This window comes from Myiozetetes cayanensis, unplaced genomic scaffold (genome assembly GCF_022539395.1).
Source record: "Myiozetetes cayanensis isolate MyiCay16 unplaced genomic scaffold, myiCay2020 scf5-8, whole genome shotgun sequence".
Classification (NCBI taxonomy): domain Eukaryota; kingdom Metazoa; phylum Chordata; class Aves; order Passeriformes; family Tyrannidae; genus Myiozetetes; species Myiozetetes cayanensis.
In genome coordinates, this window is record NW_026087742.1 from 105,128 (window position 1) to 132,896 (window position 27,769).

The window sequence follows — 27,769 nt, forward strand, 5'->3', positions numbered from 1 at the left end:
GCCAGCTCCTTCCGCCGCCGACCGCCAATCACCGGGCAAGCCGCCGCGCTTGGGCCAATCGCTGCGCGCGGCGCTGCCCCGGCGGCCAATCGGGAGCGGGGAGGGGCGGGACTCGTGCCGGGCGCGGGGAAGCCGTGCCTGCCGGGGCCTGCCTGCCCTTCATAGGCCCCCGGGCTCGGTGTCCCCGGGCCGCTCCGCCGCCTCACTGCTCCGGGCCGCCCCGTAACGCTGCCCGCTCGGGGCCCTGCGCCGCCCGCACACTACGAGCCCCGTCAGGCCCCGCGGCCGGGCCAGGCAGGGGACGGCGAGGAGGCGGAGTCGGGGCCGTGCGGTTCGGGCGGGAGATTCGGGCGGTGGCTTTGGGGTCGGTGCATTGAGGTGCCCGGGGACGTTGGGCTGCGGGGGCACTGCCGCGGGGGGATGGCGGGGGGGGCTGCGAGGCACAGCCGAGGTTTGATGGGGCTGTGAGAGGGGTCGTGGTGGAGGAGTGGGAGGGGTGGGGGTGGCACTGCGATTAATTGCTCTGGGGGCGTTGTTTGTGGGTCTGAGAACACGGAGGGTGGAACTGGAGGGGCTGAAGGGAGCTGTGGGGAAGGATTGAGGGGTACTGGAGTGACAGAACGGGGCTGGGGCTTGTGGGCTAGATGTGGGTGGCATCCGGGGCTGGGGGGGGGTTGTGATGGGTGAGCAGCGAGCACAGAAGTGGCTGAACGGGGATGGGGGGTTGTGAGTCAGATGTAGGGGTTACTGCTGTGGCAAAGAAGGCTAAGGGGTGGTGGGGCAGGTCTGGGGGGCACTGAGGCAGTGAGATGGGACTGGAGTGCACTGGAACTGCTGAGGGCTTGTGGGCTGAGGCTGGGAGCTGCTGAATAGTGCCAGAGGTGGGAGACACCCGAGCCCATCACAGACCTGTCCTTTTTCCCCACTAGGCACTGGAGGGATCTGAGGAGAATCTGTGTCCTAGCAGGACATCCACTCTAGAGGATCCTGAATGGCTCCAGTTAAAATCAGCTACGTGGTGTCATTCTCCTCCCAGGTACCCGGGGATTTCCTCCAGGGGGGCTGTTTCTCCCTGAGCTGTTGGGTTCTCTAAAGAGGCAGGTGGGAGTGTGACAGGGTGCAGCAGCAGCTTTCCTTGTTAGGCTGAAGGGCACTAAATAGGGCTGCAGGGCAGGAATTCCAGGCAATTCTCAAAGCGGGATGTTGTTCCTTGGGTTACCAGGGGATTCCCTGTTTCTCCCCTGTGTCCAGAGTGAGCTGGAGCCGGAGGGGAAGGCATTCAGGGAGGGAGCCATGTGCCATGCCATGTCCCTGCTGTGCATGCAGGACCCCAAGTACCCGGCGGAGAACCTGCTGAGTGAGGGCAGTGTCCGGCCCTGGCTGGGCTGCCCCCAGGACCGCAGCAGGTGGCTGAGTGTGGAGCTGCAGCTGGAAAGAGCCAGTCCCATTGGCTATGTGGACATCGGTATGTCCCCGTCCCTGTGCAGGAGGCAGGGCTGTGCCCCCAATGGGCTCAGCAGCTCTGAACCCCCTGTGCTTCCCACTGTTCCCCAGGGAACTGTGGCTGCGCCTTCCTGCAGATCGAGGTGGGACGTTCCTCATGGCCGCGTGACCAGCCCTATGTCACCTTGGTGCCCACTGTCACGCTGATGACACCAGATGACTCGAAGCTGGGCCGGAATCGCTGCGGGGTTCGGATGTTTAAGGAAGGTAAAGATCGATCCGAAGGAGAAAGACACAGGGAAGAGCTGTGGCCCTGGTGGTGGGCTGGCTGGGCGTGCTGGCAAGGGGATGGGGAACTGGTTGGGGAGGAGGATGGGGGGCTGGCAAAGGGATGGGGCTTGGCTAGGGGTTGGCAAAAGGGCAGGATGGGGGGCTGGTGCTAGGATACGGCTGGTGGGGGGGGGGCAGAAGGGGACAGGTAGACCAGGGGTCACGGTTGTCCTTGGGAAAGTCGTACCAGCTCTGCTCCCCTACCCCAGCCTTTCTTGTGCCCGTAATCTCCCAGTTGTTGCTGTTTCCTGGGTGTCATGGTCACAGGGTGACAAGCAGAGATGGGAGCAGTGCCAGGACAGTGGTCCCTGCTGCGTCCCCTCCACCCCGGCTGCTCTCCCCCACAGCAGACTTCCCGGTGCCGGCGGTGGGGCAGCACTGGGACCGCCTGCGGCTCACCTGCAGCCAGCCCTTCAGTCCGTGCAGCCACTTCGGGCTCTCCTTCATCCGCCTGCGCACACCACAAGAGCATGAGCCTGGGCCCCCCCAGCCACCCCTGGGCCTGGTAGGTGCCTCTCACAGCTCTGTGTACTGCTCTCCATGGGAAGGCTGTGGGGATGGAGCAGCTCCTCCATGGGTGCCACGTGTGCCCCAGACAGAGCACAGGAAGATGCTCGCTGGGCTGAACCGGGGGCTGTGCGAAGATGGTGGGCAGAAGGTTCCTGCTTGATTGCCTGGGGCATCCCCTTGTCCCACAGGAGGATGCTGAGCCCTCAGACAGCCCCTGGTGCTCCAACCCTGACTTCCACCAGATGTTTTTTCCCAAACCACACTTGTAAGTAGCCTGGCCTGACCCATCCCATCCTCTCCCTGTGCAGCAGGGCCTGGAGCCCCTTGAGGTTCTGCCTCAGAGCCCAGAGCCCTGGCTGACCCCTCCTGCAGGGCTGATTCTCCCTGTCCCCAGGAGGTCCAGTGCAGAGGAGCAGCTGAGGAGCCGCCTGTGGCAGCTGGAAGGGGGTGCTGGGAGCCCAGCCTACCTCAGCCGCTCGGCCCGGATGGTGCTGTCAGCAGTGCGGAGTCGGGCACTGAGGCCAGGGGGTGACCCAGAGCTGCCAGCCAAGGACCTGGGCGGTCCCATGGCGCCAGTAGGTGAGCCTGTACAACTGTGTCCTGGGCTGCATCCCCACCACTGTGGGCAACTGGGTGCAAGGTGGGTGTTCTGCCCCTCTGCTCTGCTCTGCCTCTTCAAGGCAGCCTCCAGCTCTGGGGCCCCCAACATCAGAAGGACATGGAGTTGCTGGAATGAGTCCAGAGGGGGCCACAGAGGTGTTCCAAGGTCTGGAGCACCTCTGTTACAGAGACAGTCTGAAAGAGCTGGGGGTGTTCAACCTGGAGAAGGGATGGCTCTGAGGAGAACTGAGAGCCCCTTCCAGTGCTTAAAGGGGCTCTAAAGAGCTGGACTTTGGACAAGGGCCTAGAAGGGGGAATGCCTTCACACTGACAGAGGGCAGGGTTAAATGGGATATTGAGAAGAAATTCTTCCCTGTGAGAGTGGGGAGGCCCTGGCATAGGTTGCCCAGAGAAGCTATGGCTGCCTAATCCCTGGAAATATTTAAGGCCAGGTTAGATGGGTCTTGGAGCAACCTGTTCTAGTGGAAGGTGTCCCTGCCCGTGGCAGGGAGTTGGTACAACGTGAGCTTTAAGGTCTCTTCCAACCCAAACCATCCTGTGTCTCCATGGTTCCTGCCCACTTGCTGTTTCCCAGGCTCTGCACTGAACATACCCACAGCCCCCCCAAGCACCTGCAAGCAGCCAGACAAGCAACATGCTCCCAGCCTTGCTGGCAGGTAATCCCTCAGGTCACCGTTTTCCTCCTGCCCTTGCCCTCTCTGGTGGCTTACCACTCCCAATCCCAGAGAGTTCTGGGTCCAGCCCTTCACTCCTTTGGGTTGACAAGAATGTGGCACGGCGTGCCTTCAGCACGTGACCCCTCTGCAGGGCTCCAGCTACTGCCTCAAGGCCACAAATGGTCAGAAGAAGAGCCCAAACCCATGGCTCCCAAGAGAGACAGGCCAGGAGGAGTGACACGGGACAGACCAGCAGTGACAGGGAGATGGGTGTCTGTCCCATCTGCTCAGGTAGGTGCATGGGAGGGGTGTCCTCTGGTGGCGAGGGGACACCAAGCAACAAATGGGGATAGCAATGGCGGTTCCATAGCTGGGACACCTCCCTCCTGCTGGTGCCCTGGCACCAGCTTGGTGACAGGCAGCGGAGGGACATCACAGTGCAACCCCGTGTATCTCTGCCATAAGAAGCCTCAGGGAGGGTGTCAGCCCAAACCCCGGGTCATCCCAACACTAGTGAGCCTCTGACAACCACATCACCTCTCTTTTCCACAGGGTGCTTCCTCCTGGATGTGCTCCCCACACATGCCTCCCACTGCGGGGAAGAAGACCACACTGCAGCCTGGCCCTCCTTGTCCCCTGACACCTGGGTGTCCTGCCCCATTTGCGAGCTGCCTTTCAGCATGGCAGAGGTGGAGCAGCATGCCAGCACCTGTGGTGAGACACTGTCCTCATCCCACCGCCTGCAGTAAGACAGTAAAGCTGGGGACAAACCCTGTGTCACCACCCCCCAGGGGCTGAACCCACAATGCTGGACCCAGCTGTGGTGCAAGGAGCAAGGGGCAGAGACACAGCAGCCCCAGGACGTTTGTGGCAAGGCTGGTGGGATGGATGGAGAAGGTGCTTCCAGCCCCTTGGCAGGGTTTGGGGGGAGTTTAAGGGGCCTGAAACACTGTAATGGCAGGAGTTGCTGCCGGAGAAGAATAAATTAAAGGAGAGAGAGGAAAGAGAGAGAGAAATGCCCTGTGACTGCCCAGTGCCACAGCAGGTTCCGTGGGTGAGCACTGTGCCTTGGGGCATGCTGTGCAGCTGGTGGGGACAGTGAGGGGACAAGGAGGAGGTCATGGTTTTCCTCCCCTCAAGCCTCACTTGGAGATCCAGAACTGTGGCCCATGGGAGGAGGAAGCCAGGACCCCTAAAGCAGAAGAAAAATAGTTTATTTACGAGTAGAAACATTTAAATTGTTGCCTTGGATTCCCTGGGAGCTGCAGGAGGGCAGGGGCAGGTGGGGGAGTCGGGGAGGGTTAAGGGGACACTATGTTTTACCTCTGTCCCTGTCACTGGGGCTGCGGGATATCCCTGAGGAGGGTTCAGACCCTCCAGCCCCAGACTGGTACCAGCCCCTGCACCCATGGGTGTTTCCAGTCCTCACTTGCCTTGGGTCCCAGGAGGGTTAAGGGTGACAATGGGTGCAGGAAGGGCATGGACGCCCTGCCGTGCTCAGGGCAGCCCCATGGTTGTCAGTGGGACGTGCAGGGCAGCATCACACAGGTGGCCCAATCTGTCTTCCCTCAGTGCTGCTGGGCCCTGGGGATGTGCTTGCAGCATTGGGGGGACAGGGAGAGGCGAGGGGGTGCAGGTAGGGGGCCAGGGCAGAGCCAGTAACACAAGGGGAAACCTCAGGATTTTTTATCCTCGAGCGATTGGCGACTGTCCTGAAAGGGAGAGACAGAGAAGGGACGTTAGTGACTGCTGAGTGTCACCAGGACCCTGGCAGTGGCCATGCCCATGTTGGGACCTGTTGCTGCCATGGCATGAGCCCAGGGCAGGGGCTGGGGGCACTGGGGAGAGCATGTGCTCAGAAGGCCACCTGGGGGTATGGGCAGTGCCTACCTTGCCCTTGGAGGACTTGGCAGTGGCGATGCGGGACGAGCGCCGGGTGCTGCCACTGGCGGTGTTCTTTGGAGTGCTCTTCCGGGCAGCTACCCGGCGCAGGAGGCGGTTCCCCAGCGTCCGGGGGGTGTTGAGGATGGCAAATGCCATCGACTGGCGCCTCTTACCCTGCAGGGGAGAGGGCAGGACCATCAGCTCAGCTCAGCTCAGGACAAGACAGGGAGGTCTGTCCCAACCCCTCCTTTTCCCTATGGAGCTCACTCACCCGCTTGGTGGAGGCCGGCTCTTCTCTCTGTTGACCGACTTGGGAGCTATGCTGCTCACTGCTGTCCTGGGTGGTCTGGGGCTGTGGGAAGCAGGTGGTTCGCTTCTTGGACTAGAAAAGAGGGGACCAGCTGGGACCATCATCCAGGGGTCACCCTGCTGGGGAGCTGGCAGCACTGAAGGAACTGAGGGGCTGCAGGGAGGGGACAGAGCGGCCTTGGGAGCATCTGAACACTGTACACAACACTGGATGCTGGGAACACAGGGCACTGGAAGCCAGGATCACTGGGAACATTTGGAGCACTGGGAGCATCTGGGAATACTGAGAGCATTTGGAGCACTGGGCAACAGGAGTAGTGGGGGCACTGAGAGCATAGGAGCACTGGCATGCCACCCACAGAACTGCAGCAACCCCCTCAAAACCTGGAGAACACCTGCAGCTGACCCCAAGCCTGTGTCCCCTGGCCCCCAGCAGGATGCTGCACTGGGGGGCTGGGCTGGGCTCACCTGGGGGGTGTCCGGGCTCTGGTGGGTCTCATCATAGAGGCGCTTCCTCTGCTGCCGGGTAGTGATGCCAGCAGAGGCTTGGCCCAGGGTGCTGCATGAGGTGCCCTCTCCGCTGCTGGGGGGCATGATCTCTGAGGCCTGCATGCTGGTACGTTGCAAGGTCTCCTCAGGGTCCCCCATCTTCATCTCCTCCTCCGTGATGGTTCCCGAGGAGGTGGAGGGCTGGGGAGGGGGCATAGAGATGTTGCCCAGGGGCACTGTCCATCCCCAGACCCACTCCCAAACCCCACTTCTGGGGAAGGGGCCTTCCACCCTCCGTTTTCCCCCCCCCGTACCCCGCTCTCCAGGGGGTAGGAGGTCTTTAGGTGCGGGGGGCAGGCCTGGTTCCGCCGCTGCAGCTCTGCAACGCGGTTCCAGTCACCAGGCTGCTCCGGCTCCTCCTGGCACGTGCCCAGGTAGAAGGTGTTCTGACCTAAATGCAAAACAGGGAAGGCTGAAAGGGGGGTCCCAGGTAAGAAGTGACCCCACTCCCCAAACCAGGCAGAACCCCACAGCCAGCAGCCCAGGTGCCCACCCTGCCCACACACACCGAGGCTGGAGCTCTTGGTCCCCTGCGAACGCATGGATCTTCGAGTGACATGGTGGTACCCGGGGAGGCCCAGCAGCACTGAATTGCCAGAGGTCTCCGGGCAGGAAGTTTCCGGCTTGCCTAGAGTTTCCTGTGAGGGGAAGCTGGTGAGGGAGTAGGTGGAAGCAGTTGAGCGCAGCTGTCTCTTGGCAGGGGAAGCACTTGGGGACTGAGCTGGTGGGATGCTGTAGAAGGAGACGTTGACGCAGTCCAGTTCTTTGGACTTGGCCTGTTTCTGAGAGAGAAAAATCCAGAGATCAGGGAGTCAATCACAGATGGGTTTAGGCTGGAAGGAACCTTAAATCTCATCTGGTTCCAAACCCCTGCCAAGGGCAGGGACACCTTCCACTGAACATGTTGCTCCAAGCCCCATCCAATCTGGCCTTGGACACTTCCAGGGTTGTGGCAGACACAGCTTCTCTTGGCAACGTGTGGCAGGGCCTCCCCACCCTCACAGGAAAGAATTTCCTCCCAATATCCAATCTAGCAGTGTCCTCTGTCAGTTTGAAGCCGTTCCCCCTTCTCCTGTCATTCTAGGCCCTTGTCCCAAGTCCCTCTCTAGCTCTTTAGAGCTCCTTTAAGCACTGGAAGGGACTCTCAGTTCTCCTCAGAGCCATCTCTTCTCCAGGTTGAACACCCCCAGCTCTCTCAGCCTGTCTCCATAGCAGAGCTGTTTCAGCCCTCTGAGCATCTCACGGCCTCCTCTGGACTCACTTCAGCAACTCAATGTCCTCCTGATGTTGGGACCCCAGAGCTGAAGGCAGCACTACAGGGGGGTCTCACCAGAGCCAAGCAGAGGGGGCAGAATTCCCACCTTGTGCTGCTGCTCATGCTGCTGGGAATCAGCCCAGAACAAGGTTGGATTTTATTCTGCCAGTGCACATTGTCAGGCCATGTCCAGCTATTCACTTCCCAGCACCCCAAGTCCCCCTGCAGTGCTGCTCCCCACCCCTCCATTCCCCAGCCTGTACGGGCCCCCCTGCTCACGTTTGTCACGGTGATGTTGATCGTGGTGCGGAGCTGGGCTGAGTGGGTCTTGCACCCAGATTCGAGTGAGACGTTGCCCAAGGAGTCGGTGCTGCTCTCCAGCTGGGACCTTGTCTCACTGGCAATGGGGGTAAAGTAGAGGCTCTCCAGCGACTCCATCTCCTGGGGCAGCCGCTGCGACACCAGCAACTCTTCCCTGTCCAGTGGCACTGCTGAAGCTTCTGAGCTGCTGGCCTGCCTGCAGAGACGAGGGATGAGGGTAGCACTAACAGGCTTACCCAACCACCAGCAAACAGCAAGCAAGAGGACAGCAGGTTTTTAGGGTGCTGGCAGCCAGATGGGTTGGTACCTGGTAGAGTTGAGTGGCTGTGCCTCATCGAGGCTGTCGGTGCTCTGGTCTGCCAAGTTCTGGTGGCAAGTCTCCAGGCCCTTTAGCGAGGTGGTCTTCATCTGGAACTTGCTGAGCTCCTGTAGCTGCTGTTCAGCAAACTCCACCTGGGTGGGAAGCAGAGAGGGATGGATGGACCCTCTAAGCAAGGTGGCGGAGGGGAAGGAGGGTGAAGCCCCACTGTGCTGTGCCTACCTGAGCCTCCAGGCTGCGGACCTGGCTGGTAAGGTTCCTGCAGCTCAGCTCCGACTCCTTGGCCTGCAGGATGCTCTGCTGTAGCTCCTTGGCCAGCCTGTCTGACTTGCTCCGGAGCTCCGTGTTCTCCTTCTGCAGCTGCTCCATGGCCTTCAGTTTCTCTGCCAGGTCCTGATTCTGCTGCTTCTTGGCATCGTAGTGAATTTTTGCCTTCTCCATCTAGGATGTCAATGAGAGGAATCCTGTCAAGCTTCCTAGTGGTGCCAGGGATAGTGAGGCTGTGCCAGCCCCTGGCATACCTGCCCTTTGTAGTGCTCAGCCGCCCGCTCCTTCTGGGCGAGCTGCCCTTGCAGCTCTGCCACCTTCTCCTGCAGCTCCTCTTCCAGTGCCTGCAGGCAGAGAAGAGACTGGCTCAGAGGCACCCCATACCCTGAGTGAGCTCCCTGGGCAGCACCAACAGCTCCAAGGCTGCCCAAGATCTCAGCCCCCAGGTTCTTGATTCCTCTTTACCTTAGCTCTCTGCTGCTGGATCAAGGTGGCCTTCTCATGCTGAGTCAGCTTTTTATTCAGCTCCTCCACCTGGAGGAACACAGCCTGGTTAGACCAGCTCCAGGCACAAAACTCCAACATCCCTCCTACGGAGGAACACATCTCTCCTCTCAGGCCAGCTCCAGGGCAGGACGAGGAAGTTTCCTGCCCCAGGGGCACTGTTCAGCAGCACCCACCACCAAGAGGACATTACAAAGTGACAGCCACCCCATGTTAGTCTTTACAGGGAGGAGGTTGGCGTTGCCCAAGTGTAAGGAGCAGCCTTGTGCTGGAAGCAAAGCCTTTTTCAGTACCCAGTGCCCCCGCAGCCATCTCCACTACCAACTATTTGTTGTCAGGTGCCAAACCCCAAGCCACACAGTTCAAGGGAAGCCCATGCCCAGTCTAGGGAAGAAGAATCCCACCTCCAAGGGTTCGAGAGGGGAGAGTTGGCAGCTGTGGGATAGGACACCGTGGAAGTGCCAAGGGACCCGGTCTAGGCCTCTGGCCACAGCGGGAGCCCCCCCAGCATGGATGGGAGGTTCATAAATCTTCTACCTGGGCACGTGCAACCTGGAGTTCCACAGGTTATCCAGCACTCCTAGCACAGGTTGCTGTGAGTCTTGGCCTAGACATGCTCTCCCTGCTCCAGGGGTTGCCTGAGGAGCCCCTAGCCCTCCAGTCACAGCCACAAGGCCTCTACAGAGTTTCTGGGCAACTGAGGCTGGGACTAGACAAGGAAACAGGGCTTTTCCAGCATTATTTCTCAAGTGTTAACTCCCACCATGTCCAAGATTGATGCTACTGGAATGCCTCCTATCTCTGGCCACCTCTGGACCATGCTGTCTAGCAGCACAGCTGTTCCTATCATCTGGACAAGAAGCTGAACCTCAGTTAAAGGGAGGGGGGAAAAAGGGATGCGGAGAAGAATGTGGTTTCGCAGCTGCCTCCAAATCCCTCTGTCTGAGGACAAGGCATCACAGGAGTGATGGTCCTGCATCGAGGAGCCCTGGATGCCCCTGGCAGCCACTCACTGTGTGTGCCGCCTTGGAGCTCATGAGAAGCCATGCCAAGTCGTGGGCACCACCGTGAACAGGCAGGTGGCAGGTTGGGACCCCAGTTCCTACTTCCCAGGGGTGTAGGTGCCCAGAGACCTCAAGCCAATTGGCCTATGGCTGGGTCCCCACTGCAAACGGTTCACGAGAGGAGAGGGCGGCTCCAGCAGGAAGCGGCAGCAAGGAAGGCTGTGCACTGTCACCATTTGAGCAGCCAGCACCTGCCATGTGTTACCTGCTTAGCTTGGTCTTTCTGAAATACCTCCAGCTGTTCCACCTGAGGGCACAAAAGGTAGAAATGAGCATATGGCTGGCACACGTCAGGCTGCTTTTCATAGAATCATGGAATCGTTTAGGTTGAAAAAGCCCTCTGAGGCAATCAAGTCCAACCATTCCCCCAGCAGTGTCAAGGCCACCACCAAACTGTCCCGAAGTGCTACATTCATAACATTTATTATATCCCTCCAGGTGTGGGGACTCCCCCACTGCCCTGGGCACCCTGTGCCAAAGATGGACAACCCTGTCAGAGAAGGAATTTTTCCTAATAACCCACCTGAATATCCTTCCCTGACACAACTGGAGACCATTTCCTCTTGTCATGTCACTTATTATCTGGGAGCAGAGCCTGACCCCACTTAGCTCCACCCTCCTTTGAGGGACTTGTAGAGTGAGAAGGTCCTTCCTGAGCCTACTTTTCTCCAGGCTGAGCCCTCCCAGCTCTCTCAGCCACTCCTCAGTCTTGTGCTCCAGACTCTTCCATAGCTCCATTGCTCTTCTCTGGAAACACTCCAGCACCTCAGTGTGACAGTCCCTTTCACATGTGAGAGCTCGTCCCAGCCCCCCAGTCCCCAGGCTGAGCAGGCTGTGGATGCAGGGGTGAGCAGAAGACCGAACACACCCCTTTTCCAGGAGGACTCCCTTGCCCACAACCCACCTGCTGGGAGCAGAACCCCTACCTGAGCTGTCAGTCTCTGTCTCTCTTCCAGCATCTTCTTCCTCTCCTCCAGTGCTGCAGCTTTGCTGCTCTCATACTCTTTACTCATCTTCTCCAGCTTCTGTGCTGCCTCCTCAGCCTCCTTCCTGCTGATGGTCACCAGCTCCTCAGATGCTGCCCGCAGCTGCTCCAGCTCCTGCATGTGCTGCTCCCTGGCCTGGTCCAGTTCTACCTCAAGCTGCTGCTGCCCCTGGCTCTGGCTCTCGCTGAGCCCCTGGTTCTCCTCGGCCAGACGAGCATTGGCCTGTTGCAGCCCTGCCAGCTGTGCCGTTGCCTTCGCCGCCTCACCCCGCAGCTGCTGAATGGCCCGGTCCTGCTCTGACGACCGCTCCCGCAGTGACAGCACCTCGGCTGCCTCCTGTTTGGCCTGTGCCAGCTCAGCCTGCAGCGCATCCGTGGCTTTCATCCTCTGCTCCAGCTCCTGGCGGTGCTGGCTTTCCAGGGAGGCACGCTCGGCCTGGAGCTGCTGGCAAAGGTGCTTCAGTGCCGGCAGCTCCCCAGCGAGTGCCTGGGCACTGTCGAGCTCCTGCTGCAGGGCGGCCAGGAGCTGCTCCTTCTGCTGGCACTTGTCCTGGCAGACCTTTGCTTCCTGCCGCAGCTCATCCTCCCGCTCGCTCTGGCAATGGCGGTCCCTCTTCAGGGCCTCGATGGTCATTCGCTGCTTCTCCATTTCCTCCTGGCAGCGCTGCACCTCCACCTTCATCAGCGAGCACCTCTCAGCCGCACGGGAGGCAGCAGTGGCCATCTCTGTCTGCAGCACCCGCAGCCTCTCCTCCAGCTTCTTGCTCTTCTCTGACTCAGCCAGGATCAGGCGCTTCAGCTCCTTGCTCTCCCCCTCCTTCTCCGTCACCTGCCGATGGAGGATGGAGACCTCATGCTCCAGGCTGGCGATCAGGCTGTTCTTCCTCTCCATCTCCTGGACACACTGAGACACTTGCTCCTTCCAGCTCTCCTTCTCCTGCATGGCAGAGCGAAGGGACACCAGCTCCTTCTCTGTGCTCCGCAGCCGCTCCATGGTGCCTTCCAGCTCCTTGGCTTTGAGCTTCTCCTGGGAGAGCTGCTGGGAGACCCCCTCCAGCGCCTCAGTAGCTCTACGGGCATCCGCCTCCAGCCCGGCCATGCGCTGGGCTGCAGTTTGCTCTGCCACGGCCATCTTCTCCTGCAGGGAGGAGACCTCAGCTCTCAGCTTCTGCTCCTCGCTCTCCTTCTCCTTCACCCATGCCTGCGCACTGGACAGGTCAGCCTGGAGGGCGGTCAGGCGCTCCTGTTGCTCTGCAGCCAGGTGCTCTGCCTGGGCCTTCAGTGCAGCCACCTTCTCCTGCTCGGCCTGCAGCTGCTGGCAGACCTGGCCGTGCTCTTGGCTCAGCGCCCGGATCTCCTCCTCCAGCCGCATGCGCTCTCTATCCTCCCCTCGGGAAGCAGGAGAGGCTCCCATTGGCTTCTCCCGGCTCTCCTCCAGCACCTGGTGCGCAGTCAGCTCTTCACCCCGCTCCTGTGGAACCTGCTCCTGGCTCTGCACCAGCTGCTGTCTCTCTGCCTCCAGCTCAGCAATCCTGGCCAGGTTGCCCTCCAAGGAGTCAGCCGCCCGCCTCTTCTCATCCTCCAGGATGCCCTCAGTGTTCCGCAGGGACTCCTCCAGGAAGAGCAGCTGCTCCTGCAGACGGCTGTTTTCCCGGGCCAGCTTCTCCCTCTCAGCCAGCCTCTGCTGGCTCTCCTTTAGCCTAGCTTCGAGCTCCCGCACTTGGGCTTTCAGTGCCTCTGCTGCCGCTCCCTGCTGCTGCTGAGCACTCAGCTCCAGGATCTGGGCTTCCAGCTTGCTGACCTTGTGGCTCAGTGCAGCCTTCTCCTCGGCCAAGGTGGCCTGGCTGGCACCTATGGCCTGCAGCTGGCTGCTCTGGGATGCATTGGCCTCTTGCAGCTGCTGAAGCTGCTGCAGGGCAGAGTCCCTTTCCTGCAGGGTCTGTTCATGCTGGACCCTGAGGGCAGCCAGCTGCCCAGCCTGCCCCTCAGCATCCTGTGGCTGCAGGTCCTGCTCCAGCCTCTCTTGGGCCCGGTGGCTCTCAGGGAGGGAGCTCTGGAGGCTAGTGACAAGGCTCCTCAGCTTCTGCTTCTCCTCCTCAAAGCGGCCGCGTTCGGACTGCAGGGCTGCCTCCTGCAGCTGCTTCTCCTCCTCCAGCCGCAAGACCGTGGCCTCGAGCTCTGCTACTTTGGTAGTAAATCTGGACACCTCCTGTTTCAGCTCCTCCAGCTGGCAGAGAGAAGAGGGGGAGGATAAAACATGCACCCCCCCAAGGTGTTACTCAAGCTGCAGCCAACATGCTCACCAGAGACCCAAATGCTGCATCCCATTGGGAGCTGCCCAGTGTCTATCTTCCCTCCCAGCATTCCCAGCGCACCCCACCTGTTTTCCCCTTAACCTTGTGCCACTATGCCCCCTGGAACCAAGCACCTTTTCTCACTGTGCAGGAGCCACTCCCTTTACAACAGAGCCATGCTATGAGAGGCTGGGGGAGCCAGCAGGTGCTTTGGAGCAGTATTCGCAAATTCAGCCCAAAAGGGGCTCTCCCAGAGTGCTCAGCCCCACAGCCCCCAGCAGCAGAGAGCAGCCAGCTCTGCCACATGTGGCTTTGCCATGCAACCCCAGCATCCCCTGCTCTCTCCAGCTGGAGGTTTCCATTCAAGCCCTCACTGCAAAGAGCCCCAGTGTACCTTCAAAATGTCCCCCATAACTTCTCCCCTCTCCTGGCTGCTACACTCCTCCAGCTTGGCCAGCTGGTCTTCTAGCAGAGAAATCTTTCCCTGGAGAATCTCGATTTTCTCTTCCGAAGATTTCTGGGGACAGAGACATGGGACTGAGCACAACGGAGGCAGGAGAGCCAAGCAAGGAGAGGTGCAGTCACTCAGCTGTTACCAACACAGTGCTCTTCCTGCAGCTTTGTCTCTCCCCACTGTAAGGACAGCAGCCTCTCCCACCACAGTGCACCCTTCCCAGGAACAGGGAGAAGCTTCCCACAGGAGCTGGCAATTACACAGCTCCTCCTCATGTGCTGGCACGGATGGGTAACAGGCTCCCAGCCACTCCACCCTGCCTGCAGTTGGCACATGTCCCCCAGCCAAGATGGGCAAGGTGGGGCTGCAGGGGGGCACCCACCACTCCCGGGGCCCCCTCACCTTGTCCTGCAGGGCAGCATGCAGCTCATTCGTCAGCTGTCCCTGCTTTTTCTGAGACTCTGCCAGGGCAGTGTCGTAGTCCTCTGAGAGCTTATTCTGGGCTTCCTGCAGCTGGAACAAGTGGCTGGAGACCGCCCGCAGCTGCCAAGAAAAATCCCCCCAGTCCAGAGGAGGGTCAGAGCGTGCCCTCACTGCCCAGCACTCTGCCCACTCCCCACTCCCAAGTGGGGGAGCTGCAGCATACACGGGCACCTCAGGTCCCAGGTGCTCACCCCATGCAGCAACCTCCACCCAGTCGCCATTCCCCCACCACAGTTCCCCTTGGAATCAGGATCTGGAGCCCAAAGCAGGCTTGGTCATTGAGTCAAAAGTCACATAAGCCAGTGGCAGAACCATAAACATCCCAGCGTCTGCACTGCCACCAAATCCTCCCCGAGGGTCCAACCACAACCGTCTGGGCTGTGGGGACACAGAGAGCACACAGCGCCCCGTACCTTGAAGGAAAGATCGCCATTCTCCTCAGAAAGCTGGTTGATTTTTCGGTCCATCTGGGCCCTTTCAGTCTTCAGCTCATGGCACTGCCTGAAGGTCTCGTGCAGGCGCCTCACCAGGCTGTGGGAAAGGAGGCGGTTAAAGGACGGGGTGCACGCCTGAGGCAGGTGAGGACATCACCAGGGATCGGTGCTGCTGGATATTGCCAAGGAAACCAAAGGTTCCAAGGAATCTCTATGCCCTGCTGTGACTCTACCAATCAACCCAGCTTTAAAACTGAGTCCCAACATAGGCAAAGCAGAGTAGAGATAACTGATGTTTGTGCTTTGCAGAAGCCCAACCACTCCAAATTGAGGGCAGAGGCAGCTGTGGGACTCAACCACCGCCCTCCAAAATGAAATAAGTGAGGAAAGGACAAAAAGACATGGCACTTGCAGCACAGGTTGGGCGTCCTTCCCAAGTAAACACAGTGCTGCACAGGGACAGAGCAAAAACCAGGATGCAGAGAGGCAGCTGATTTCAAGGGTGTGAAAGCCCAGTTCATAGGATCAAACTGAAGGGCTGAGGAAGGGGCTGTGGTCAGGAATTCCAGGATCATGCTGAAAGCTTTCAGTGATGCAGAGCTTATCCCAGGGCAGGCAAGACCTATATGGGCAGCACAGCCTTTTCCCACAACAGGGACAGCTGTTCCCGTGCAGGGTTTGTTAAGAGTGGGTTGTCAGAAGAGGTTGCGTGGCTTGGGATTGGCTCCCCGCCCACTGTGATAAAAATGGGCTGCAGGCTATAACTGCCCTGAGGGCAAAGGCACAGCATGACAGCTGGCACAACTGTGTCCTGGGCTGATCCCCAGCAGGGTGGGCAGCAGGGCGAGAGGGAGATTCTGCCCCTGTGGCACTGGCACAGGCTGTCCAGAGAAGCTGTGGCTGCCCCATCCCTTGAAGTGTTCAAAGACAGGTTGGATGAGGCTTGGAGCAACCTGGTCTAGTGGAAGGTGTCCCCACCCACAGCAGGGGGGTGCAACTGAATGAGCTTTAATGTCTCTTCCAATCAAAACCCTTTTTTGATTCTGTCCCTGCTGTCTTCTCCCAGGGCACAGTTGCAGAGGAACAAGAAGAAGGTTTGCCTTCTCCCATTTCATGCACTGCTAGGGAAGAGACAGACAGCATGGAGTCTGGGGACATGAGACTAACAAGGTGCAGCCTAGTAGGAGGGAGCAGACGTTCCTGGAGGATTACCTCTCATTCTTCTCTCTCAATTCCTCCATTTCTTCGGGCTCCAGCTGATCTGCAGCTTGCTTCTCAGTGAGCTTAGTCAAGCGATCAATCCGCTGCTGCATCATGGTGATCTGAGCCTCTGAGGAAACAGAGGCAGAAAGGGTGTTACCAACCACCCAAAACCTTCCCAACAGCATTTCTGCACAGAAACCCTTTGCAGCAGGAGACAAAAGAGCCAGGTCACCAGGGCTGCTGCTCAGCACAGGTGTTGCTTCAGTCATGGCTTTTGTTGCCCAGGATATATAAAGGAATACAAGAGGAAAGAAGGAACCTGGAGTCTCACTTGGGGCCTGTCAGGATGGACCATGCATGAGCAGAGTTGTGGTGGGGTCAGAACAGCAAGTCAGAGAAACATGGATGTAACACGTGCGAGACCCAGTGGAAACTTCACACACACCAATATGATGTTTTGGAAGCTCCATTTTTATTGGAAATTACACTTACTTATATACAATTCAATAACTACTACATATTTGACTACTTAACCTATTATTGGTCACACACACTGTTCACACGATTATTATTGGTTAGTCAACATATCTTATTTTCTAAATTCTTCTTCTTCTAAATCTAACCACAACACTTCTATTCACATGCCTCCTGGCAGGTTCAACTCAGACTCCCATCTGCAGGTGCTGTTTTTCTCATCCCTGCAGATGTCCAGTCCTTGTCGTGTTCTCAAAACACTTAGTCCTTGAGACTCCTCAGATTCCCATCAGCTGTTTTACTCCTGCCTTAACCCAAAAGGTTTCTAATTCTCCTACACATGGGGACGTCTCAGTCCCACACACCTCTCCCTGCACCACAGGACATCCCGCTAGCGACTGACCTTTCTCCATGATGAGCTTGTGATTCTCTGCCAGCTCCACCTCCAGCTCGTCCCGGTTCTCCCTCTCAAAAGCCAGCTGCTTCTTTAGCCGTCGCAGCTGAAACTGGGGTGTCTGCATGATGTCCCCCATGGGCGAGGATGGAGGGCTGGGCAGCATGCTGCAGAGAGGTACACCACAGAGCTCAGTCACCCAGAGCCAGCACAGGGCACAGGCCCTCCCCACACAGCCAGACCTGCTCTAGTTGCCCAGTCTCAGGGGCAGGTTCACAGCAATGACTTTGATGCCACATCACCTGGGCAGAAAGGCCATGCTCCCCCTCCTGACTGCACGAATGACAACTTCCAAGTGCTGGGTAAAAACCACTGCCAGTATGCCATGGGGGCCTAAAAGGCCCAGGGCATCTTGGCTTCTGTCACCCATAGCGTGACCCAGCAGTGTCAGGGCAGTGATCATCCTCCTGTGCTGGGCACTGGTGAGGCACCTTGAACCCTGGGTTCAGATTTGGGCCCCTCATAACAAGAAAGATACTAGGGTAATGAGTGTCCAGGGAAGGACAACAGAGCTAGGGAAGGGTCTGGAGCACCAAGAGCAGCTGAGGGACCTGGGGGGCTCAGCCTGGAGAAAAGGAGGCTCAGGGGGACCTTTTTGCTCTCTGCAACTCCCTGACAGGAGGGGGAAGCCAGGGGGAGGTCAGGTTCTGCTCCCAAGGAAAAAGGAACAGGACGAGGAAACGGCCTCAAGTTGCATCACGGGAAGTTTAGGTTGGATATTGTGAAAATTTCTTTCCTGAAAGGGTTGTCCAGCCCTGGCACAGCTGACCAGGGCAGTGTGGGAATCCCCATCCCTGGAGGGATATAACAGATGTGTCGATGTGTCGCTTGAGGCATAGTTTGGTGGTGGCCTTGGCAGTGCCAAGTTGGACTCGACTGCCTCAGAGGGCTTTTCCAACCTTAATGATTCTGTGATTCTAAAAGGAGCTAATTAGAATCCCAGCTCACCCCCAATCATCCATCCCTCCCTACATCATGCCTGAGTGGTGTGCAGCGGGACAGCACCACGGCAGAATGAGATATTCTGTGGAGTCAGCGTGCAGACTGACTACACCTTTGGGTCCCAGAAACCGCCCCATCCATTCCCCACCCCCCTCTCCTCACTCCCCCTGGCAGCCAAGAGGTGGGGGACATACCTGTTGGTGCTGGGGAAGGAGGCAATCCTCTGCAGCTCCAGGAAACGCACCTCCTGCTTGTGTGGGAAGGAATGTGGCGGGGAGTGCTCCTCGAAGCAGCTGCTGGACGTGCCGGATGAGGATGGTGGTGCTGGAAATAAAATGGGAGAAGCAGGTCATGATCTTTAAAATCTGAAGGGCTGAGTAGCTGAAATCCCAGGGGCACAGAAACCAAAAATTCCAGCAGGGATGGAGCAGTCCAGCTGAGGAAGCCATAAACCTTCCCTAACTCCCCATCCCACCTGCTCCACAGTCCTGTCCCAGCACTCTGCTCCCACGAGGTTATGGGCATGCCACCCGCTTTGCTCCTCCAGGGAAAGGCTGGGGTACTGCTGAGCAGGAAGGGCCCAGTAGGTCTAAGGCAGCCCTACTCTTAAAGAGGAGTCCACAGGGGACCATTTCATACATGAGGGGATCTGGGTGATGCTGCTCCCTTTACGCCTGGGCAGCTACAGCAGCACAAACAGGGCAAGAATTGCAATGTCTTTATGCTCTTGAGAAGCATGATCCCTGACAGCTAGGTGCTGCTGGTGTGGGAGCTGTACAAGAAGATGCCAGCACTGCAATATCTTAAAGATTATGGTCTGGTTCTGTCCCACTCCAAGCTGCCACTCGGACATCACCACAGCAGACACCTGCTGCTCGTAAGATGCCGGTGTGCCAGTGAGGAGAAAAACACACAATGCCCACCCTGCCTGCACAAGGTTTGGCCTGTGTGTGCCACAGCATGGGCAGCCAGGGCCCAGTACTCACCTTTCCTCAGCAGAAATGGCTCTAGGTTCTCATTCAGGCTCTCCTCATTATCCAGCACAAATCTGAGGATTGATGCCAGCTCAACCTGTGTCAGAGGAGCCACAGGGTCAGCAGCTCTGCTGCAGCTCACAGGCAGCAACTGCAGCAAGCTTGGGGCAGCAGGTAGTTCCCTTGCCTACCCATGCTGGTGCCCACACTTGCTGCCACAAGCCTTTGACAGACCAAAAACACCTGTGAGCACTGCAGTACCCACTCCACACTGTCTTTTAAAGGTACCCAGAATAGGAGGGCAGGTCTCAGAGCACTTCCTGAAAGGCACCACTGCTTCCTGCTGCACCTCAAGGGAGGGAACCCCAAAGGGATTACCTGGGTCTTGTAGTCAAACTCACTCCAGTCACCAGGACTCTTGCAGCTTATAGAGGTGAGATACAGGAGCAGCACAGCCACCTGAGCAAGGCAAGTAAAATGTCACTGACCCCACACCAGTCATCAGCACATTGGTGCCAGCCAGGACTAAAGCATGCTACACGGTTACCTTGGCCAGAGTCAGTTCCTCTCCATCCACCAGTTTCTGTGCAGAGACCAGGTTCTCTATAGCTGATTTGTGCCTGCAGTGCTCTGTAATATGAAGCAAGATTCCCAGTCACGCAGGAGTTGCTGGGCATGCTGCCTGCCTGTGGCACGTGGCCATCCCCTGAGGTGGCACTCACGGGTGGGAGGGCACTGTGATGCATCCCCAAGGAGAAGGGGCCAAGGGCAAGCTGGGCTCCGGAGATGAGATCCCAGTGTTCAGCCTTGGCCGTTAACTCTGACCAGCTTTTATTACCCTCCCTGGAACTCCACCCTAAATCCCAGCCCCCCCACCTTGGCATCTCTCCCCCACCACCAGCAGAGTCCCACCTCTGGAGCATGGGATATGAGGTGGGTTATGGTGTCTCCCCTCCAAAAAAGGCTGACCAAAAGTGTGAGATACTTCCAATTCCCCCGCCCCAGATTCCTGGATAAAGGTTTTCCAGTGGGATTTGAACAGCTTGAGGCCAGGCACACAGGTAAGAAAACTGCCCCAAAGCGGCACACCCTGAGCACCCTATGGCCCCCTGCCTTTCACACTCAGGACCTCCTTTGCACTGAACCCAGGCTCTGCCAAGGATTGCCATCTGAAAGTTTCCCATTAGGAAGCTTTCCTTCCCGCAGACTGCTGCGGGAAAGCTGCTGGCACCTTGCGAAGCTGCTGATGCACTGCAGGGTCACTTTGGGGAGGGGGAAGCTGCAGACAGCAGACCAGACCCCCGCAGGGGTCAGGGGCACCAAGCGGGGGTAGTAGCTTCCCACAGCACAGGCTCTTACTCTGCAGGAAGCCAAGGATGAAGGAGATCCTTTCCGGCAGCGGCTGTTCCAGCAGAGACTCTCCCTCCTTGCTCCTGTGGCTGGAAGAGCGCAGGGGTTGCGTTAACTCTTTTCCCGAGGGATTAAACCGAGGGTGAGTTTTGCGCAACGGGGTTTGCTGAGCGAGGGGGCTGGCTCTGGGGCGCTGCTGCGCCCTCCGCCCCCGCGCCAGGGCTGCTGCGGCGCGCTCGGGAGCCCTGACAAACATGGCTGCGCTGGGTGAGCAGCCGGAGCTGGGCAGACAGGCCCCCCCGCGCCGCTCCTCCTCTGCTTGCCAGCCCCGGCATCCAGCGCCGCATGGCGAGCTGGGGGCAGCCCCCAACCGGGGCTGAGGGGCACGCGTGGAGCCGCTTGCTGGATTCTGGGGAGGCTGAAGCTTCCTCTTGCTCTTATTTGAGGCTCCACTCTTCCTCAGCAGCTGCCAACTCGCAGAATATTGGAAGGGACCCACGAGGATCATCGAATCCAACTCCAGTTCAGAAACAGGGTGCACAAAACTCACACTAGCCATGCCTGACTAGCACTGCTTTGGTACTGTCAGTTACTCCCCAGGGTGCCAAAAACAGGGACCTGGCCCAGGGAAGGGGCTGCCACGAGGATTTACTCCTCCTGACAGATTTCCCAGCCCATCCCCTGGTGCCACCGGGAGCTTGACAACTCAGCCAGCTGCCACGGTGGCTGCCCCGCTGCCACCCCACTTATCAAGCTACGGCCAGGCCTGTTTAGCAAGCACACACCACAGGTGATACTGGCTAATCCGAATTCGAGCACAGACCCAGGAGACTAACCAGGTCCGACTAAACATATCCACGGTGGAGGCAGCTCCTTCCTCCCCACCCACCACAGGCTCTCCCCACCCTTCTCCAAGCAGGCTCTCGTTGCCCCTTGCAGGAGGTAATTATAGCAGACAAGCTCCCAACAAGCCTCCCACCGGAAGGGTTTGAAAGCAATGCATGGCAGCCTCACACCCTCTCAATTTGCTTCACCAGCTCCTTAACTACCAGGCTCAGTCCCACTTCTGATGCCCATTATGGCCTGTAGGTTTTAGTTGCCCTTGCTCCCAGGCAACGAACACAATTCCTGAGGGAGGCATTCCTCTCATCCCTTCTGGGCAACTCAGGTCCCAGGACAAAGCAAACAGGCTCCACCCTGCCTTCACCATAATCAGCAGCAGCCTGACATCTGCAGAGAACAGGGAGCACTTTGTGGGGCAGGAACTGTCATTCTATATGCTGCTTTTCAGATACAAGAATTCCTCAGGATTCCAAGGCTGCTGCCCAGGAAAACTTGCTGAGCTGTTCCCTCACCCGAGCAGCATCAATAGAAATGAATAATCTCCCTGCACCACTGGCAGCACCGCTCAGCTTTTTTCTTCAACGCCAGAAGTGAGTCCAGATGTCAGTGCAGATGTGATAACAAGTCTCAAATGACAGGAACTCTGATCCAAATCCTCCCTGGGCAGCTCTGTGGGGCCCAACAGCTCTGCCCAGGGCTCTGCAGACAGACCCCGTTTGTGCAGCGGCACAGAGGAGACAGATCCCAGCATCAGATATGCCAGAGGAGGAATAAATACCCCAGGACCTCTACTCCCACCCTGCCCAAGGAGAGACCTCCTCAGCTCCTGAAGGCCAAGGCCATGGCTCCAGGAGGCAGCCCAGCACCACCTGGGTGGTTTGGTAGAGCTCCCTGTACTCACATTTTGTGGATAATCATGATGAAGACTTTACAGTCCTGGAGCTGGGACAGATCATGGAGGGGATCAGGACAAACCTTTGTGCTGTTCACCTAGAAATGGGGTGAGATGGTCAGAAGGCAGAAGCCAACACCACATCATGTTGTGCCACCTATCGCCTCCCAGTCCTGGCAGTGGACAGCAAGACAGGTCTGGGTGTGAGAGCAAATCCAGCCCTTCGAACCACTCCTGCCCAGCCCAGGGAGTGGATGAATGTGATCCCCATGGCTCCACAGCAGGGCAGGCTAGCATGGGACTCATTTATCACACTGCTGGAACACCTCTCTTGTGGACATAGGCTGAGAGAGCTGGGGGTGTTCAGCCTAGAGAAGAGAAGGCTCTGGGGATACCTTAGAGCCCCTTCCAGTGCCTAAATGGGCTCCGAAGAGCTGGAGAGGGACTTTGGAAAAAGGTCAGTTGTGACAGGACAAGGGGGAATGGCTTCCCACTGCCAAAGGGCAGGGTTAGATGGGATATTGGGAAGGAACTGATGGCTGTGAGGGTGAGGAGACCCTGGTTACAGGTTGCTCAGAGAAGCTAAGGCTGCTCCATCCCTAGAAGTCTTCAAGGCCATGGTGGACAGGGTTTGGAGCAACCTGGTCTAGTGGAAGGTGCCCCTGCCCATGGCAGGATGTTGGAACAAGATGGTCTTTAAGATCCTTTCCAACTCAAACCATTTTGAGAATCTTTGCTAGGTCACAGCACTGCTTTGCAAGGCAGATCCAGCAACCCCTCTGCAGTCCAGCTGCTGCCTGCTCCAGGCTCAGCTCCAGCTCCCAGGCAGTTTCCATGACCAGACCAAGCCATTCCGGCATTTCTGGTTACCCAACAGGAAGAGAGAGCAAGGCTTCTCCTGCAAACACCCACCTGCCCAGCTGCCCCAGCCACAATCCCTCCTGTGACCAGCACCAGCACTGTGCCCCAGAGGAGCTGCCAGTGCAGCACGTCCCACCTACGGAGCAGGCTGTGGTAGAGGAGAGGAAGGCTTACCCAGGCAAGGAGAGCCGCAGCTCTCTCACTGTGAAGAGACATCTTGGCCAGTCTGCCAGGTCACTGCCCAGACCTAAAAACAGCAGCACAGGGGGTGGGGAAGAAAAGAAATGTAAAACATAGCAATTACATTTCTATATGATTTGCACCCAGCACCAGGCATTCATGTCCGTTAAGGGAGGACGTGCCGCTGAGCCTGGCTGGCTGTGGGGGAGTAACCCCCTGCTTTCCACAGGAGCAGAGCAGGGAGCAGCACTGCCCAGAGCAGCCATGTCCACTCCTACACTCCCCTGATAAGGGGTCAACGGAAAACCGCCGCTCAGGCTCCTTGTCCTCCAGGAGTGCCTCCTTCCCTCCCTGTCGGCCCCATATGCCACTAACAATTCTTTTAAGAGAAATTTAAAGTCCTAGTGAGCTCCTGGCACAGGGCCTGGCAGTGTTCTCCCTGCTGCTGGTCACAGCTGAGCATCAGCATCTCTGCTGGCACCATCAGCATCCCAGGAAAACTCACCTCCCTCCAGAAAACACAAGCAGCAGCTTTTAGGGAATGACGGTGTGGTCCAAAGCACCAAAATCTGGCCCTGTCCACCAGGAGGGGACTGAGCTCCCACTATGCCACTGCGCACACCTGCTCTGGCTTCCTCCCCGCTGTGTGGCCACCCAAATGCCAGCAGCCCAAGAACAGGGGCTCTCTTGCCCCAACTGCCACCACTCCAGCTGCTGGGACCTTCAGAGGGCAGAAGGCTGCCCTCTGCCCCCTGGCCGGGACACAGCCACTGCGGCTGGAAGCTACTGGCAAAGGTCACCTGGGCCCAAATAAGCCCAGCAAAGCAGTAGCCAAGCTGTTGGAGCACTGCCAGCTCCCCTTCTCACTGCTGCCAGTAAAAGGAAAACAACCTGCTGAGGGCACGGGGAGCTCCCCGGGCATCGCTGCACTGGGTGGGAGCAGGGAAAAGCTGCCCCGCCATCCCGAGGATATGGGATCACTGCCAGGTCCCCTTCACAGTGACCTTTGCCTCTGCACTGCCCGTCCCTGGCGCCACTCTGCTAATTTTCCTGGGAAGGGAACTCCTGTGAGCCAAAAAAATCACCCAGATGGGGAGGGGGGCTCCTTGCCCTGTATTGCACCTGGACACCTCCACTATGACGGGCCTGGATCTGTCGCCACTGCTGGGAGTGCCCAGCACAGCATGGGCACCAGTCATGGTGGCTCTGGGGCCCCCAGAGCTCCCACTGCCATCAGCCCAGCTGGAAAGCATGGGTCATCGGCAGGACAGGTCCTTCTTCCAATCTGGCTAAAGCACAGCTTCTTGCACCATAGTCCCTCCATCTGGGGGCACAGCCAGGACCTCTCCCCAAAAATCCACCCGAAGACAGTGGGCAAAGTACACATGCAGCCCTGGATGCAGCCTCCCACCGGAGAGGGCCATGCTCTGCCAGAGCCGAGATGGGTTTTACTGGAGCCCAGTAAAAGACATCCCGGTGCTTGGCGTGAGATCTGGACGGGCAGGGCTGTCCGCTGGCTCGTCATCGGTGGCACTAGCCACGCTGAGCATCAGAGACAACGCCATGACCCTGAGTGAGGACGTGCCACTCGTGACGGCAGGCGGGCAGTGGCTGGAGAGCAGCGCCGTGAGCGCCCCGAGGAGGGCTCAGCGCGGGGCGGCGGGAGGGCGGCACTGTCCTCTGCCGCTCTGGTCACAGCGCCGCGTTACGCAAGCCCGCGCCCCGCGGACCCCGCCGCGCCAGCCCGGCCGGGGGACGCGCAGGCAGCCCCCCGCCTGCCCCAGGCCGGGGCTCCGGCTGCAGGAAGCACCCAGCAGCTCGCCCGGGCAGGCTGAGCGGCCCGCGGCAGACCCTGCGCGGGGCCGGGCCCAGGAGACGGCGGCGGGGTGGGGGGAACGGCCGCGCACCCGCGCCCGGATGGCGGCGGCGCCGACCCGGCCCCGCCACCCGCACGCCGGGGGCTCCTGGGCAGCCGGGCGGGAGCCGCACGGTGCGGAGAGGCGGCGGAGCTGGGAGACGGCGAGCTGAGCTGAGCTGCGCCGCGCCTCCCTCCCCCTCCTCCTCGCCAGCCCCGTGGAAAACAAACAAGGAAGAGGGATAAAGTCTTTGTTGGGGCCTTACCGGGGGCGCGCGGCCGCCGTCGGCGCGCTGGGGTTAATCTGCCATGAGCGCTGGCAGCCAGGGAGGGCCGCGGAGCCAGCGGCCACGCACAAAAGAAAAGTTGTTGAGCTTCTCTTCGGCGGGGCTGGCAGGCGGCGGTTCCCCTTCCTGGCCCGGGGCCACCCCACGTCACCGCGCCGAGGCCGCGCTCGTTAAAGGCGCACGGCACACGCAGCTCCGGCGACGCGGGAGCGGACACGGGCAGCGGGAACCGTCCGGCCCCGGCCGTGGGGAAGGGGAACCGACCGACCGCGGCCATGGATGTACTCACTGCCGTCACGCTGCCCGGACCCTGGGTGATAGAGAGCCGGAGGGGCCGGCGCAGACCTGCTCCGGGCCCCAGAGCAGCTCACAGAAAGCCGGGGGCTCAGGAGGGAAGGGCCCCTGGCGCTACGTCTCCCGCTAACCAGGATAGAGTCACATCCCAGCTGGCCCCTGAAAAATTGCCCCCGATACGCACACACCCTGCGGCTACGGATTCAGCGGGAGCCGGGCCCGCCGGGTCCCCAGTTGGAGGTGGCGGGGGCCGACGCTCACCCCTCGCTGCCGATTCGGAGACCCTCAGGAGCCATCCCCGCAGCGCCCGGGTTACCTGAGGAAGCTGGGAGCTGCAAGATGGGGCTACCCTGAACACGGCACAGGAACGGCACAAGGAGAAGGTTCTTTCTAACCGGCGCTTGGGGCAGCAGAGAAACCCGCGGGGGACGCGACCGCCGAATGCCAAGAGCCGGGCATTCGAAAACACACCAGCCTGAAACCCCGCGCTCCGTCCGGGTCCCCCCGTCCTTAGGGAGGGGGCCTCCGCTGAGCTCGGCCGGAGGCGGAGGCTGTGGAAGCCGCGGGACTCCCGGCCGGCGGGGCGCGCCTGGCACAGCCTCCGCCTGCTGCCACGGAACCAGCGGTAACCACCCCCCTTACCGTGTCCGCCGCCAGGGCCGGGGCTGTGTCCGGGGCCGCGTCCGGAGCCGTCGGGGTCGGGATGGGGACTGAATCCGCCGCCTCGTTCGAACGGCAGTGTTTACCCCCGCCCCTCCCCATTGGCCGCCCCTCCCCATTGGCCGCCGCCCCCCATTGGCCGCCGCCCGACGGGGCGCGTCACGTGCGCGGGCGGAGCGCGAATCGCGGGGTCCGGCGGCGGGACATGGACCCACGTGGGGCTGCGGGAAACACGGGCCACGTGTGGGGGGGTAGGGAAGAGGCTCCCGTGAAGGTATGGTGACACACTTACAGCCGTGGGGGTGTGGGTCTCAGGCCCCCGCTCCGAAGTGGGGACACACGAGGGGCCTTGGGGTGCCCGTGGAGGGGAGTGTGTGGGACCACAGGCAGGGCAAGGAGTATGTGGAAGCCCACGGTGTGTCAGGGGACACTTGCGGGGCTCTGGGGATGTGTCACGTGCAGGCATCCAACTCTGCCCTGCAGTGCCAGCTGGGCAGGGGTCCTCACCAGCCCCCAACCATGCCCTAACCCACTAGCAGGATCTTACCTTGCTTGGGGGGGTTCCTGGGCTCGTCCCTGTGCTCACAGCTCTACATCATCTTGCAGAGGCCCAGAAAAGTTGACTTTGGTCATTGTGTGGATTGCAGTAGTGCCTCACCACCACCATCCAGGCCACACTATGATCTGAGAAATGCTAGTTAAGTCTCAGCCTTAATGAACGGCACCTGGGCTAAGCCTCTCTTCAGTTTCTCAGGAATAGCCGGTTCCCAGGATCTAACAGGTGTCTAACAAGCATCTGTTTGTAAACAGCCTTGGAAACCTACTTTTCCTGCTGGAGTAGTGTTTTTGTTAACAGGAGCCCCTGGTGGTCCAGTGGTAAAGGCGCGGCGCTGTCACCGCCGAGACCCGGGTTCGATTCCCGGTCAGGGCCACTCCCGGGCAGGTGGGGCTCTTTTTTTTAGCCCTTAAAGGCAACCCACCTACGTCCTAAGGACCTCACTGCCACCGTCCAAGCTCGCTTGGCCCCGGCAGATGAACCTTAGGATTAAAGGGTGGGCTCAGTTCCGCGCACACTGTGTCTCACCTAAAAAATCCAATGCGCAGGCTGGAAGGTGTAAAAGACCTTTCCCGGATCTTCGCTCGCGAAGACGGGCCGTTATTGTTAGTGTTTTTGTTACTTTTGAAGGTCCTCAACTGAAGGTCACCAGCTGTGGCCAGGATGGAAAATTACAACGGCTAAAGCCCATTCTCTAACAGTCCTATAAACACGGGTCCAACGTTGAGACCCACTGAGCTCTTGATTCCCAGAAGAGGCTAACATGTTATGTCTCAAGCACTGATAACTGGATGGCTGTGGAGCCAAACCAAGGACTACTGATATTAACACGCCATGGGAAAGAGTAAGATGTGGCTGGAGAAGCGGACAGGTGGAGATAGGGCAGCACTTTTCTGGGACAAACATCCTTGCCGCAGCTCCTGGAGGTAAGTACAACACACTACAGCACAAGTACAGGAGTGAGACCAAAAAGTAGGAATGGACTATACAAAGGGGATTAGGACCACCAAAGACCCCCAAAGCCCTACAACTCACTTCCAGAAAGGCCTAAAAGAACAGATTGTGCATGATAACTAATTTGCATAGAAAGACAGAAACCCATCTTTAGGGTGGGGAAACCTGTCCATAGAAACATACCCCCCAATTTCTATGCCAAATCTGTCATTTACTAATAAAACTTTCTGATTGTTTGCAGACCCTTTGACTTTTGTTGTTCCTTTTAAGCATGAGCATTTAAAAACCTTAGGTGCTTCCTTCCCCTT

General features: G+C 58.9%; 2 protein-coding genes across 12 annotated transcripts; one reads left to right on the top strand and one right to left on the bottom strand.

The window, feature by feature from the left end:
- The first annotated feature begins 133 nt into the window (after positions 1–133).
- Positions 134–4,550, top strand: XNDC1N (XRCC1 N-terminal domain containing 1, N-terminal like). 9 transcript variants are annotated; one of them, XM_050331325.1, is made up of 11 exons: positions 134–364; positions 930–1,036; positions 1,252–1,465; positions 1,555–1,710; positions 2,121–2,278; positions 2,472–2,548; positions 2,678–2,862; positions 3,479–3,560; positions 3,712–3,851; positions 4,113–4,274; positions 4,352–4,550. In XM_050331325.1, exons 2-11 carry the CDS (start codon positions 992–994, stop codon positions 4,513–4,515), a joined length of 1,383 nt encoding a protein of 460 aa, XP_050187282.1. In that variant the 5' UTR covers positions 134–364; positions 930–991; the 3' UTR covers positions 4,516–4,550. The 9 variants fall into 9 exon arrangements, 8 of the variants coding, with proteins under 8 accessions (XP_050187282.1, XP_050187284.1, XP_050187286.1 ...); XM_050331327.1 differs by having other exon boundaries at positions 2,124–2,278; XM_050331329.1 differs by having other exon boundaries at positions 1,327–1,465.
- A 207-nt stretch (positions 4,551–4,757) lies between these two features.
- Positions 4,758–26,055, bottom strand: NUMA1 (nuclear mitotic apparatus protein 1). 3 transcript variants are annotated; one of them, XM_050331322.1, is made up of 26 exons: positions 25,934–26,055; positions 22,850–22,922; positions 21,824–21,912; positions 20,089–20,168; positions 19,277–19,359; positions 19,108–19,188; positions 18,742–18,826; positions 17,950–18,079; positions 16,763–16,920; positions 15,895–16,012; positions 14,662–14,779; positions 14,168–14,308; positions 13,706–13,828; positions 10,959–13,244; positions 10,238–10,279; positions 8,930–8,998; positions 8,719–8,808; positions 8,420–8,638; positions 8,186–8,331; positions 7,837–8,074; positions 6,811–7,084; positions 6,557–6,693; positions 6,222–6,443; positions 5,716–5,826; positions 5,451–5,618; positions 4,758–5,272 (listed from the first exon to the last, which is right to left on the bottom strand). In XM_050331322.1, the coding sequence occupies exons 2-26, from the start codon at positions 22,889–22,891 to the stop codon at positions 5,237–5,239; spliced, it is 5,286 nt and encodes a 1,761-aa protein (XP_050187279.1). In that variant the 5' UTR covers positions 22,892–22,922; positions 25,934–26,055; the 3' UTR covers positions 4,758–5,236. The 3 variants fall into 3 exon arrangements, with proteins under 3 accessions (XP_050187279.1, XP_050187280.1, XP_050187278.1); XM_050331323.1 differs by lacking the exon at positions 25,934–26,055 and adding an exon at positions 25,608–25,688; XM_050331321.1 differs by lacking the exon at positions 25,934–26,055 and adding an exon at positions 24,977–25,128.
- Positions 26,056–27,769: the final 1,714 nt, after the last annotated feature.